General features: G+C 37.3%; 1 protein-coding gene across 2 annotated transcripts; it reads right to left on the bottom strand.

Annotated features, from left to right (window-relative positions):
• Positions 1-590: 590 nt before the first annotated feature.
• TLDC2 (TBC/LysM-associated domain containing 2) lies at positions 591-11142 on the bottom strand. 2 transcript variants are annotated; one of them, XM_039319092.1, is made up of 7 exons: positions 11076-11142; positions 8904-9024; positions 6132-6296; positions 5370-5522; positions 4187-4282; positions 2980-3053; positions 591-2141 (listed from the first exon to the last, which is right to left on the bottom strand). In XM_039319092.1, the coding sequence occupies exons 2-7, from the start codon at positions 8934-8936 to the stop codon at positions 2006-2008; spliced, it is 657 nt and encodes a 218-aa protein (XP_039175026.1). In that variant the 5' UTR covers positions 8937-9024; positions 11076-11142; the 3' UTR covers positions 591-2005. The 2 variants fall into 2 exon arrangements, with proteins under 2 accessions (XP_039175026.1, XP_039175025.1); XM_039319091.1 differs by having other exon boundaries at positions 8904-9109; positions 11076-11118.
• Between the last annotated feature and the right edge of the window lie 3349 nt (positions 11143-14491).

Genomic DNA, 14491 nt, shown 5'->3' with positions numbered 1-14491 from the left:
ACAGATATCCATGAAAAGGAGGATGTGTCTTCCATTTTGTCTTCATGACCACCATCCAGCAGACAGCCAAATGTTGTTCCCTCCCTTTGCATATCTGAGCTTTCCTTCAGAAGAGGAATATAGATTTGAGCTTCCCTAATAAATGCTAACAGCAAGTTAACAAACAAGGTTAGATCTATGACCTCAATTGATTAGAGCAGGGGTGTCAAATTGCCGGCCCACGGGCCAAATGCGTCATGCAAAAACCGCGCCTACCCCATTGCCGACAATGGAAAAAAAGTCACGATACGTTGCAACACGCCATGTGATGTTGCGAGTTTGACACCCCTGGATTAGAGCCTTCCCACTTGTACTATTGCCTGAAATTGATAAAACCTTTATCAGTTACATGCTGAAGGCTTTTGCCTCCTAAGCTGCTTCTGGGACAGAACCACAAACATGTTAGGCAAACAGCTGGCACTATTTACTAGGCATTATATGCATTCATCTCAGTGTATATTCCCCATTGTGTGGCTGTTTACTCAGTTGTAATTCCTTCCCCTCCAATGAATGTAAATACAAATATTCTTTTTTCCCTCATTTGTCTTCCTTTATTTATTCAGTTTTCTGGTAACCCTATATATGGATGCAAAATCATGATGCATATAAATGTTATAGAATGTTGAAATGTTCATAAAATGATGCCAGAAATGCAATAGTGAAAATTGTCCATATTACAGACAAATTTCTGGAGATAAAATGTTGCAAATGGATTGCTAATAAAACTGAGCTTTCTATAATAGAAAGGAAAAGACTAAAAAGTTTGATGTAAAACCTGAGTGAGGCTACATTGTATTAAAGAACAACTATCATTTACAAAGCTGCTTCTGCAGCCAAAAAAAAGATGCAAAAACAATAGTTCCTTGCAAGAAACCAACAGCAACACACTTTTGTATGTATGAAGCCATGAATACTGAATGGACCTGTCTATTTTACATCATCAAGAGTTCAGCTCAAAAGGTGACCTGCTGTAGAAAAAAGTGATTGTAGTATTTCATTGCATGTGCTACCAAACTCAGAGAGCACCAAGGAACCACAGTTCAAATCTGAGCTATAAATATTCTCTTCTTTAAGTATGGAGCCATTGTTTGTAGGCACTAACACATTTAGAGAAATATCTCTCTTTTAGAAGGTATTTGGGCATGTGAACACAACAAAACAACAATAGAAATGTGTTGTGATATAAATACTCAACTATTCCTAAGTATGGCAATTAAGTCATAAGAATGCCTATGAAAGTCTATAGAGATTTCTCATTTTAAAGCAGAAAGCCGAAGTACAGAATCAGGGTTGGAAGGGATCTTGGAGGCCAACCTGCTGTTCAGGACCAGGATCCTCTGGCTACCCAAACAATTGGCTTTCCAATCTTTTGCTTGAATAGAACATCCTGCAACTCCCGGAGGCAGCTTGTTCCACTGCTTAATAACTCATTGTCCGGAAATTCCTCCTTATTTACTTAATATTTTACAAGCAGGTAAAAATGTCTTAGGTGAAGCCTAAGAGCAATATGTTTGCTTCTATTATGAAAGTAGCTTGACCCATAAATGGGCAGGTATCTGTTAAAGCAAAGAACAACATCTGTTTATGTTACTTACCCAGCAAGCAATAGTGGCAAATACGTTTATTGCTTACCAATTCCTCATAGGGTTGTTACCCAGACATCACTTCCTATCTGCACTACAGATGTGTACCACTGACCCGGATACATCCAAAGAACAAACTACTTTTAGATGCAGCTTACTTGAGAAGAGGCTGGTAACTGAGGGATATAAATATTAGAAAATTGGTAAGATTCTTCAGCTTTCTTTCTTGCCAATCTATAAAAGACATGGGGAATCCACAACAGGTTTATCCTCATTTGAGGGGGATTTGACAAACTGATGCAGGACTGCTGGCCAAATCCTTTTTCTCAAGAGCTTGGAAAGTTTATGTGAAAAGATGTCTGATTTTTCTCCCAGTCTTCCAGTTAAGACAATGTCCAAACTTCTAAGTCTCGGATGAGGAATTCCTCTTTGGGTGATAATGCTTCATTATTGAAGGTTTCACAGGGGTGGCTTCCTCCATGGTTCAGATCTCCATCTAGCCAGAGTCCAAATTTACCACTGCATACAAGGCAAGAGATAGCACATAGAATAACTTCCATAGCACAAAACTTATTCAATGGTATAATACTGACTCATTTGCTGGAGTCCATTTAGTGCATAAGCTTTGCATTTGTTTTCTAAGTTGGGGTGCTGGATGGTGCTATCAGGTGATGGAAGCTATACTAAATACAAAAAGCATTTTGCTTTTTACTCCAATATCTTGCTTTGCTCTGGGAGAATTGTGACATACCTATCACTTTAACATTACTATCAAGAAAATCAAATGTAGAATTATTTCATACTCTTGGAAACCTTGGACATTTTGGAGATAGTTTCAATTGCATCACTTGACATTCTTCCAACACTTGCTAGTGCATAAAAACCAAAGAGACTGATGTGGAAGAGAAAATGCCCTAGCAGGGAACTTTGGCAAGTAATAATATTCACAACTTGGCATTTATTCCAATGTCCAATAAAATGGCATGCATAAAAACTCAACAGCTGGCATGTCGTTGTAATAACAAGAGTGTGAAGATAGCAAATAGGGGATAGGATGACATATTCAGCATGATATAACAGGACAAAGAAGTAAGGAAAGGGTGCTAGTGATGACTTGCATTAAATACAAAAAATAGAAACAATCCACATTTTTAGGGCAATTTTACTGTTATAGATCATTTAAAATAATAAATTACTTGTCTAGTGGCAGCAATGACAATATCATTTATGAGCTACAAACATCAATTCATGATCTTCCTTAACCATGCAAAAGAGCTAATGAGATTGCAATGCAGCAGGCATGCTGAACTGACAAATTAATTTCCTTATAACCCAGCTGTCTTTCAAAGCTACGTACCTGCCACCACCAATGGCTAAAGAATCTGCATCTCCTTTCATGAAGAAGGTATTTTTGCCTGTCCATTTAAATACCTGACAAGGGAATCAAATGTATAGCATTAAGCAATTTAGGAATAAAACCATATAGGCTTCCTATATAAAAAAAAATCCACTCATGTTATTTCCAGTGATAGCTTGAAACTTTTCATAGTGTGATTTAATAGATTGTATCTAATTGTATGTCCAGCTATTATCTTCCATGTGGACATGCATAGAAAGAAAGCATGATAGAGAGGTAGCATGCTGGCTGGATAATTCCTGAAAGCATCCTGATTTATGGTGCTGCTACAATTCACTGCTCAGGATATAAATCTATATTAACTCTCCCAACAGAAGACGTCTACCTTCCTTTGAAGATATTTAAAGAGGAAGAACCCATTGTCAAAATCCTTTTGTTATTAGCAAACTTTTTTCTGACATTTCATTGAATAATTTCCACTGGGTGCATCTTTTCATGTTGTTGAAGAGTGTTATTGTACTCTCCTTTAATATTCTTTTCTCAAGGCTAAATATCCCAGTTCATCCAGCTTCTCTTCATAAGAGATACTTTCTCATCTTGTTGCTCCTTAACTCTGCTTTAGAATCTTTCTTAAAGTGTGGTGCCGGAAACAAACATAATACCAAAGATAGGGCCTGAATCATGAAGAATAAAGTGGAGATCTTATTTTTTCTTGAACTTGGAAACAATTTTTATATTGATGCAGCCTAAAATTACATTAGTTGACTCTTTTCCCAACAATATCAAAATACTGACTCACGTTTAATCTGCACTGTTATTTAAATTATTTGTCCAATATGCTTTTCACAAATAATAAATTACCAGACTAGTTATATTCCATCCCATACATTTACCTATGCTTTCTATTTCGTGATTTCTGTTTTCTTTTTATTTCTTCATTCTTCTTCGTCACAAGAAGAAATTCACATTTTTCTATTACATTTCATTTTCCCTTAGCCCATTCACTAATCTATCTACTTGGTAAATTTTTGGAATTTACCAAGTTATATTTTGGAACCCAATAATATCACAGCATCTTTTAAAGTGTGCCCTTTATAGCCATAGCAATTTAGTGACTGGCAAAATGTGAATAACTATTGGCTCCTGAAGTTGTAAATACAAAAGCAACTCACTCAACATAGGGATTAACCTATGGAGTTTCAATCACCTTGAGTTGTGGAGTGAAAGAGAACAGAAATGTTTCTCCATTGCCATAAAAACAGCTGCTCACATGAATAGCTGTAGAAGAAAAAGCTCCAAATATCTGAAAAAGATACAGAGAATATATTTCAGGATTCAGCAATTTAATCATGCCTATCTTTATGCTCATTGCTCATCATGATAAGTCATGTTCTGCCTAGCCTATTATATTGAATGAACCAAAATTGACTGTATTTATTAAACATTCTAAAATGTAGATCAATTCAGTCTACGAATTACTGAATTATATTTCTAAGCCATTTTTCTATTTTAAATCCAGTATCCTTTGTATTATTACAATGTTGGTTACAAAATGGCCTAGGATTTTAAATAGTTGTCAAACAATAATAAGACAAAAACAGTTTGTTTATCATGAACATGAATAGATTTTATAAATGTGAACTGTTACATTTCTAAAGTGGAACTCAGCTTTCCAACAATCTGTTAAAATAGTAGCTCAGGGGGCAGATTACGCCTTGGGTGGTGAAGCCTTTTTTGTATCCATGAAGATGACTTGCATTACCTCCAATCTACACATAATGAGCTGTTTATTTGTTTTCTGCTTTATTATTTTTACAAATAACTGTGAGGCGAATTGGGCTGAGAGAGAGTGACTGGTCCAAGTTCACCCAGCTGACTTTCATGCCAAGGCAGAACTTGAACGCATGGTATTCTGAGTTCTAGCCCAGTGCCTTAACCCAGAGGCCCTCAACCTTTTGGGCACCATGAAGAAAGGGTTTTCAGCAGACCAGTGGTATGGTGGTTTTGCGTATTGCCTTCATCCCCTGGATGAGGCTTCGCTTGTTTGTGCTGCTTGGTTGCTGGCATGCCGCAGACCGGTGCTGGTCCATGGACTGAGGGTTGGGGACCCCTGCCTTAACCACTAGACCAAACTGGGTCTGCAGTTATTATATCCATTGTAAAATGGATCTTTTCCTTTCTCTTGCATCTTCCCATTTCCCATTTCAAACCCTTTCTAGGTGATCAGGAAGATGTACTAAATATTGTTGACTACTTCTTAATGTTGTGAAAAGAGAAGAATAATTGCCTAATTATTTAAAGTTGAGTTAGACCTAATTAATTAGTATTCTTTTTTTCCATATCATCAATCTTACATATGTAAAGTTGTGATTTAGACCTATCTGGGTTACCTGCCCATCAGTATCTCTGATAATCAATAACACGGGAGAGGCCAAGTTGCTCATGCTTCTATACATGGTCTTCAGACTAAATCCATCCCTTGCTGTACAGTAGACAAGGTTCCAAGGATAGGCAGTCACTCGCAGAGGGAGATGTGGAGTTAGCTAAGAGGGACCATATAAACAAGATCAATTTTTCTCATCTTGCAGTCTTTTCCTTTTATCAACTTTTCTCAATTTGTTCATCTTTGGAAATGTTAGACTAGAATCAGCATGATCTTTGCAGGCTGGAAATTTCAGGCTAGAAAACACATAACTGAAAACAAGATTCCCTCATCCAGCATCTGGATTCTGCCTAAGCAAAAATAAATATTCAATCTTTGCCAGAAATTAGTTCAGTCTAGCAGAAACTTGCCTATTTGTTTATTAGGAAACAAAATGGTTGGATTTACATACCACACTAAATCATTGTTTATTCAAATGTATTGAATAAATCTCAATTTACACCCTAAGCCATCAGCACTTAAGTAAAAAGCAGTGATCTACAAAGTACAATGGCTAGAGTCACATAATGTGCTGTTGACAAGCTACATTGTGGGTTAGCATGATGCTTGAGCCCAGTTCATATGTCAATAAAACTTGCATCAGCTAAATGCATTGTCTGGAGAAAATGGGCTTTTTCTATGCAATTCCCAGGGACAAGCAAAGAAGCTAAGCTATGATATCCCCATGAAAAGTGTAAAATTCCAAGGCATAGAGAGAAAATTTATTTACTTGTTGGATTTCTTCTTTATGCAAGATGCTACTTTGAGCATTCAGTATAGGCTCATTCAATTCTTCTGCAACTTGGGATGGAACATCTGCATTTGTCCTGACTGAGTCTAGCCCATCAGCTTCCTCTTCAGGTTCTAGAGACAAAGTTTCATCATCCAGATTGGGCTGGCAAAAAACACATCATTAAGTAAGGTGAGAATTCTCTTTTCCTACCTGGCCTACGGAACATCTCCCATTAAATAGTTGGATAAATCACCCTATCATTACAAAAATAATTCTAATAAGGCAATGACATGTACATGAAGTTAGTGAAATGAGTAATTTGTCCATAACAAGCAATTTTAAAAAGTGTTGGGAATCTTAATTCAACAAGCTGTACTTTTTTCCATTAAGCCTTTAATAGTCTCATAAGAGGGAAGGAAGGATTATGATTTATGTAATATTGCATTAGTCCATCCTTCCTATGAATCTATTTCTGTAGCCAGAATGTTTTCAAAGCCAGCCTAAAATTTGCATTGCATTGGGAAGTCTTCAGGATTAAAAAGATTTGCAGTAATAGTTACTGCATATTCATTTTCCTTCATCTATTCAGTATTGCAATGAGATTTCTGCATAGGATGACTAAGACCTTTTCCAAACCTTAGAAACATCCATTCATCTGAAAGGCATTACAAATGTCATTAAGATTTGTGTGTATGTTTGTGTATGATGTGTATGCAAAACCTGTACCTTGGCTGAAAAGCTGGGGTCAGCCACTCAGACCCGCAGCTATTGGTTTCCAGCCTTCGTTTTGGAAGCCAGAACCCAGCCATACACTTACAAAATATCTGTGTGGGGTTTCACACAGCTTGGGCCACCTCACCAGATTTATTAATACCACTTTACAATGCCTTGGTAAGGCCACACTTGGAATACTGCATCCAGTTTTGGTCACCACGATGTAAAAAAGATGTTGAGAGTCAAGAAAGAGTACAGAGAAGAGCAACAAAGATGATTAGGGGACTGGAGGCTAAAGCATATAAGGAAAGGCTGCTGGAATTGGGTATGTCTAGTTTAATGAAGAGAAGGACGAGGGGGGACATGATAGCAGTGTTCCAATATCTCAGGGGCTGCCACAAAGAAGAGGAAGTCAAGCTATTTTCCAAGGTGCCTGAAGGCAGGACAAGAAGCAACGGATGGAAACCAATCAAGGAGAGAAGCAACCTAGAACTAAGGAGAAATTTCCTGACAGTTAGGACAATTAACCAGTGGAACAACCTGCCTCCAGAAGCTGTGAATGTTCCAACACTGGAAGTTTTTAAGAAGAGACTGGACAGCCATTTGTCCGAAATGGTATAGGGTTTCCTGCCTGAGCAGGGGGTTGGACTAGATGACCTCCAAGGTCCCTTCCAACTTTATTGTCGTCGTCATTGTTGTTGTTATTATTATTATTATTATTATTATTATTATTATTATTATTATTATTCCCCTCTCATATGATTAACTTCCATTGGCAAGGTGGATCAGGACTTCAATATTTGACTTTGGATGACAATTAATTGTAACACTTCTTTTGTGGATTGTTAATCTCTAACTCTATTAGCTCTCCTTCTGAAATTCTTATCTCCTTTTCCTGCTGAATGTTCCATAGGTCAATTGATCTCTATACTATACTAGATTGATACAGTACACTGTATACCTGTATGTATGTCAAAGGTATCATCAATCATGAATTGGCATTGGACATAACTTATTCTTTGTGGAATAAAAATTCAGGATACTCTTTCCCCTTGTTTAATGATCACAGTAACAATCCGTACTTCCTGAATGTATTATTTAAGAATTCTATGATATTGCAAGACTGAGTTAATACTTGATATAAAATATAGTTTATCTTATGGCAAATAATGATAAAGGAAATTTATATAAATTCTATTATGTGATCCCATATACTCCTTCCCTCAGTTTTGTGGGTCTAACAACACTCCATCACGTACATACATGCACATAAACATCCCTCAGCTTTGTATAGGTAACAAGCATGTGTATTCTTCACTGAGCTATTTCGGTCATTCCCCAGCTGTTTATTATTATTTTTTTTCATGTCATTTTTACTATCAATGACATAATCTGAACATCAATAGTAGAGGACATGATACTCTGTCATTAAAACAGTGGGAAGAGAGGGAATCAAAATTCAGAACACACAAATAAAAACTGATACTGATGCTATTTATTTTGCATTTTTCCTCCAAATTTGGTGAAGAGAAGATACTAAAATACTAAAGCTCCATTCATTTCCAGCTTCAACACCATGTGATTTCATTAGGAATTGCCATTATTCTCCAGAATAGTGGGGTGTATTTTGAAGTCAAAATCCAAGATACCTGGAAGGAAACCCTTTACTTATAGTTAATGCAACTTAACCTGTAGCAGCTTCTTACACCCAAAGTCACAACTGATTTCAAACACAGAATTCATTTATCCAACAGTTAATTCTTCACATTTAACTATTTACTACTAAGCCCTAGGTTCTAGTTGATTCTGCAATGTTTTTTAGCCAAAAAGCTCCAAAACAAAATTACTGCTTGACCTTGAAGAGGCTTCCCCCCTTTTTTTCCATTTGGGATTATATTACTTGGGAGTAGACATCTTTATGCAGAGTGGCAATATATTTGGTGTGGGAAAGAATTAAGTGACAGAAGAATGTCTAGAACCATTAGGTCAGATGGAAGTTTCACTCTGCTTTGCCTTTTTCCATTTGTACCCTAAAGCATGCCCAAAAGTACGTACCAGAAGAATGTAACGGCAGCGTGGAGTTTTCATTCTTTCTGTTATTGTCCAAACCAGAATCCTGGACAAGAATGTTTTTTACTGGCAGGATGTAGGTGGAGAGCAGGTGTCTGCCGATAACCTGTGGAGAACACTCCTCTGTAAACACTGTGTACTTTATCCCTTCTCTCAAGAAGCTAATCTTCCTGCTTCACAGCTGCTGTCATCTAAGATAATATGAGACAAATCTCTTAAAAATCTTTTCAGTTTTTTATTTCCAATCTGCAGCTTTACAAGAATGTGGATGTAGATCAACTGGCCATAACTGCCAGTATAGGTGGGATAACTACAAAAGGTCAAAATTGTTCCTAAGCTGATTTATCAAAGGAGAAATGAGCAGGAAATCTTGCAGAAATGTATTCAGAGATGTAGAAACCCAGTAGTACATATTAGTGGATCAAGAATATTAAAAATCAAGAGAAAAATATATCTGATTAAGCATTTGTAAAATATGTAACTTGATCAAAAGTGCCTCTTCCAACTTTTTTTATCTCTGTACCACCTAAAACGTTTGACCAATTTACAATTTCTAGAATGTAAGAATAATTCTTGTTCTTCCCACTGGTCCCTGCTCTTTTCCTTTTTCCAGCCCCCCAAACCCATCAACACTACTTGGCTTTTGCTGAGGCTAGGGTTGGTGCTCTTACAGAACTCCTGGCAGTAATATAGTATATGTTGAATAAGAACTTGCTGCCACAGGCCTTTTTAATTCGTTGTTAGAAGGTTGGTCAAAATGTGGCCAGAAATCTACATCTATTCTGTTTTTTTTTAAAATCTAAGATTAAGGAAAATCGAGATAATGGTGTGGATGATCCCCAATACTTCTTAAGTCCTATCCAATGGGCAGCCAATAGTTTTGGTTGAGCTTCAAGCAAACATATTAATGATAGGTTAAAAGGATCCTTTTTTTGCCCTCCCTTTGCCATCTATCAGAAATGATGGGGAGAATGAAATCTGTGCCTAGAAGTCATTGTGAACTCAGGCTGGAGAAGCAGCAAAGAGGCAGAGACCCAACTTTACATTCTGTAGAAAATCTGCTGTCTTAAAGCATTTTTCATAGAAACGAGACTGGTGAATGAAATGTAACTGTTCATGCTGTGAACTCATGTCTTTTGCTTATCTTGTACATGTGCTCCTTTACATCTTAAAAGTGGGGCATAATATCGGCTGTATTGCAATTAATGCCAAGGCAAGATCTTTTAAAGAGCAATTTATAGCAACCATGAAACTACACTATGATTTAGATCTAATTGCTGCCATTCCAAGGCTACTAAATTTAGTGAGTTATATCTTTTGGAATAGGCATATTTGATCCAGGCCTCTGGGTGGTTAATTATTTTATACATTTATATCTCATTAAATGTCCAGGCATTCAATATTAGCATTCTCTATCCTTCTAACAACCCTGGGAAATCGGCTGAGCTGGGGAGGAGGGGCCGGTGGCACATAGCCTCAAGAGTTACACCGGGTATAATGCCCTTTCATCTCTCAATCAATTCCAACACTAATTAGACCCACTGGCCTCATGTTACATGAATTGCCACAACATAGGCAGGTTCACAACACTATGTCCACAGTCCTATTAACATAAGTAGCATGGTGACCATTTGGTTCTTGAGAAGACATTCACTTTTCATACTAAGAATGCAGCGGAAAAACCATGTTTCAATTGTATGGAACTACCTATTTCTTTTCAAACAACATAAACAGAAGCCCCTCTGAACATTTGATAAATATGGATGGGATCTATTATGTGTGGGCCATCTATCATTTTCCTGTTTATTTATGTCCTTCAGACATAATATCTGAACTGCTCTTCATTATTGTGGTATTCTAAAATATGTAGCAGCAACAGAAGTGGCATGATGAGTAATTTAAGGACAAGATTACCAAAATCTAGCATGAGTGGAACCATAGCTTCCAGCGTGATTGTCTCAGCATGCACTCCAATCCTTTTGGATTAACATCTCAACCATTGCGGGTCTTTTTCAAGGAAAGTTTATGTGTGAAAAGTAATGGTGCCATTCAGGAATAATTGAGAATAATGGTATGAAAAGAGAGTTCCCTAAATTGATTCACAACCTTTCTGCTTCTGGTTAAAAAAAAAAATATGAGTCTCATATTAGTATTTACCCCAGGAGTATTTGGTAGGCTGCATTCCAGAATGGTCTTCCCCCTAAGAGCAGGGGGCATATAGTTTAAATGATTCAAAGATGAGCAGCCATTATAAAAAAAAAAGACCCGCAAAGAATACCATGGAAACATGCAAATTAATATGCTTTATGAGTCATGTGAATCATTGTCTTGTGGAATCAAGACATGGGCTTTTGAGGTCAGGGGAATACAGTGTTACATATGATATTGTTTTTACAGTAGTGTTGGACTTCATGGCTTCCATAGTAACCATGAATCTATTCCAATATGCTTTTAAGCGCAACTGTACTTTCTCTGAAAATGGAGAGCCGTTCCTATAAATCTCTGGGTTACTGTCCCAAAACATCTATCACTCTCTGGTGGGTTAGCGGGATTATGAGTATGGTCAGTTGTACCATTAGGCAAAGTATAACAGTCACACTCAGATAGTTACTGAGAGGAAATAGCAGGAAAAAAAAACATGGCTTCAAATACAAGGTGCATAATCTCTGAGGAACCATCAGTAAAAGCAACTTGTTTTGTTTTCATCCCTACCAGCAAAATGTTTTGACTTAACCCTGAAGCTTTGGAATTTGACTCTGAGGTTAAGCTGTATGTCTAACATAGTTTATAGACAGTAGAACAAAGGAGAGTTGGAAACAAAAGTCTTTATGTGCACATAACTTATAACAAGGCATAAAGCCATGGTTCCTCTCATGCTAGACTAGCAGTTCTCAACCTATGGGTCGCGACCCCATTTGGGGTCGATCGACCATTTCACAGGGGTCGCCAAGCAAGGCTGTCCACCATTTTTTCTCCTTTTCCGGCTGGTGCCTTACCTCCCTTGGGCTGGGCCAGCTGGTGGCCCAGCCGGTGGTCGGCCTGCTCCGTCTCTGCCACTTGCCAGCTACACCTCGGCCGGCGCAGGGGGTAGCACCACGCATGCGCGGCACTCCCGGGCAGGGAATGTCCTCGACTTACGACCGGTTGGGTAGTCCTCGACTTACGACTGGTTTAATCCTCGACTTACGATCAGTTTAGTCCTCGACTTATGACTGGTTGGGGGTCGCAGCATTAAAAAGTTTGAGAACCACTGTGCTAGACTGACAATCTTTGGCAGTCTAATGCCTTTCATATGATAACTCCCAATATTTCCTGGTAATTCCCAACCAGGAAATGGAAGAGGGATGTCAGAAACAATGTGCTATGTGACAACGTTTTAGTAAACAGATTAAGTCTCTTACTAGCTCTTTTACTTGACAGTATGGACCATAATTGGCTGAAGATTTGTATTTATCCATTGTAATCCAATGCAATTTGTATTCTGCGATGTTTTAACAGGTTTTATTTTTATTTAAAAACTATGAAATAGATTTTTAAACTTTATGTTCTAAGTAACTTCACATATTATCTCTGACATTGTCAAATGCAAAGTGCATAATCTCTGAGGAACCATCAGTATCCTGGCTTGCAAACGTTCACTTTAAACTGGTAGTATCTGTGATTCTGTTTCCATTCACACAACAGATTGATATAATAAAGAAGCCATCATAGAGCTATGTTTTCTGCATAGTCTGAAGAATGGTAGCACCATAGTTCTCTAATTGTTTGTGTTGTTTTATTTAATTTAGGGGGCTTCTCTTCATCTGACTGATTTGTAATTAACCTAATATTGAAAGCCCAGTTAATTCTAAGATGACAGTTTAGTCTGATAGTACTCATCTGGAAATAAACTCAATATTATTTACTTCTATGTATATACACAGAAATGTATCCTGCTAGATAATGGGTGAGGTATGAACTGGAATTTATTCTAAATTAACAGCATACTTTTTTCTCCTCCCATACTAATTTTACAAGGGTAATCAGCATCTTAAATACATCCTCCTCCTATGGCAACTTAATTTCAAAAGATCTAATTTTGTTCTCACCTTCACTTTCTATTTTCCCACTTAAAGAACTAGTCACATAATGTAAAACAATATTAAAACCATAGGCACATACATTTAGTTATTTACTAGCAGTATACTTACATTAGGGTAAACTGGCTTCCTTGAGAGTTATCGTCTAAACATGTGTGGTGGAGCCCATTCAAAGGCCTGTATTCTTTGCTTATTTAATGCAATAAAGTTGAGGGATCATCAAAAAGAAAATTAGCCTTACCAACGATGGAATATAGTTGTTTCTGAATCTTGCAAAACTCAGGGGGACTGTAAATTTATATCTAGCCCTGTCCAGCCCAACCTGTCCAATTTATCATCTGGGTCAACAGGCTGACTGCCTGCCCCCAGGTCATTCTAGTCTGATCTCATTATTTTGGGATCAATAGTAAAGTTGATGCAGGTGTTGCTATTTGTAACAATGATGTTGCAAGTCATGTATTGCCTGTAAACCTCCAGTGATGATAAGGCTGAAAACTGACACATTTTTTCCTCTTTATCTCCAACCTCCTGGAACTTTTGTCAGTTATTCACTTGTCCCTGGATGACAACTTCCATGTTTGCTTTGTAAGTCTAGAAGCAAGTTATTAAAATATGTTGATTCAATGGGATTAATGCAGTTGAAATCCTGTTGATCAGTTTGGTAAAAGATCACAGGTACTCAAAGAATAAAAAAAAAACTATCAAAGCCATACAATCACTTCCATTGATTGTTAACGGTGCCAGGCTTTCAATCAAAATTGTATCTATATACTTAAAGGCTTTGAGGCACTAAGAAAAGCAAGACCGGGTGACTTCTGCTTTGTACCTCCATCTGTTCTACCGTCCATCTTCTTCCCACCAATCCATGTCTGTTGCTTTAGTAGGAATTTTTATTCTTTCTGTGCAGCAGAAAGATGGAGTGAGTAGACAAAACAGGTAGAAATTGAGAGTAAAGTACAGCAGTTTTTACTTTTCAGGGTATATATTCTCAGGTACTGGTGGAAATTAACACACACTGCTCAACTGATATGCAAAATCACAGATTTTATGTAGAAAATGACTCTTGCAAAAATATATTTTTACGTTAAAAATAGTTTAAAAGCTTTTGGGGAAAAACTTGGTTCACATCGAAAGAACCCTAACTGTTGAAATCAGTGAAAAAGTTGGTCATGGGTAATTTAAGTGCTTCTTGAAGTCAAAATAATGAAAGCATAGCTAACAACTTGGATTCACAATGTTGTAATTTTAGTCATAGTTTGCAGCTATTTTTAGACACAGGAACAACACATGGAAGAACTGCCACTCATTGGAATGGGTAAGTGATATGTAGGAAAGGATTTTCCACACTACATTTGGTTGGCCAGATATGAAGGATAATGGAGATATTATCTAGCTGTTCATATGTTTGTGTGTACTTACGCACTTTTACAGTTTATTATTCTGTTTTGTTTTTAAGTATGTTGTAACCTTCCTTGAGTCTTTGGAAAAATATTA

This window comes from Crotalus tigris, unplaced genomic scaffold (genome assembly GCF_016545835.1).
Source record: "Crotalus tigris isolate CLP2741 ecotype Arizona unplaced genomic scaffold, ASM1654583v1 scf7180000022411.5474196:2289641, whole genome shotgun sequence".
Taxonomy (NCBI): Eukaryota; Metazoa; Chordata; class Lepidosauria; order Squamata; family Viperidae; genus Crotalus; species Crotalus tigris.
The sequence above is the reverse complement of the archived record's forward strand: the minus strand, read 5'-3'. Positions and strand labels throughout refer to the sequence as shown.

Excerpts from the sequence above, each read along its gene's own strand:
- TLDC2 (XM_039319092.1), bottom strand. The coding sequence starts at position 8,936 with ATGAAAACTCCACGCTGCCGTTACATTCTTCTG. Across the intron at positions 6,297-8,903 it reads GCTGCCGTTACATTCTTCTG|CCCAATCTGGATGATGAAAC; the intron begins GTACGTACTTTT and ends GTTTTTTGCCAG. Across the intron at positions 3,054-4,186 it reads CTTTCACTCCACAACTCAAG|GTATTTAAATGGACAGGCAA; the intron begins GTGATTGAAACT and ends TTCCCTTGTCAG.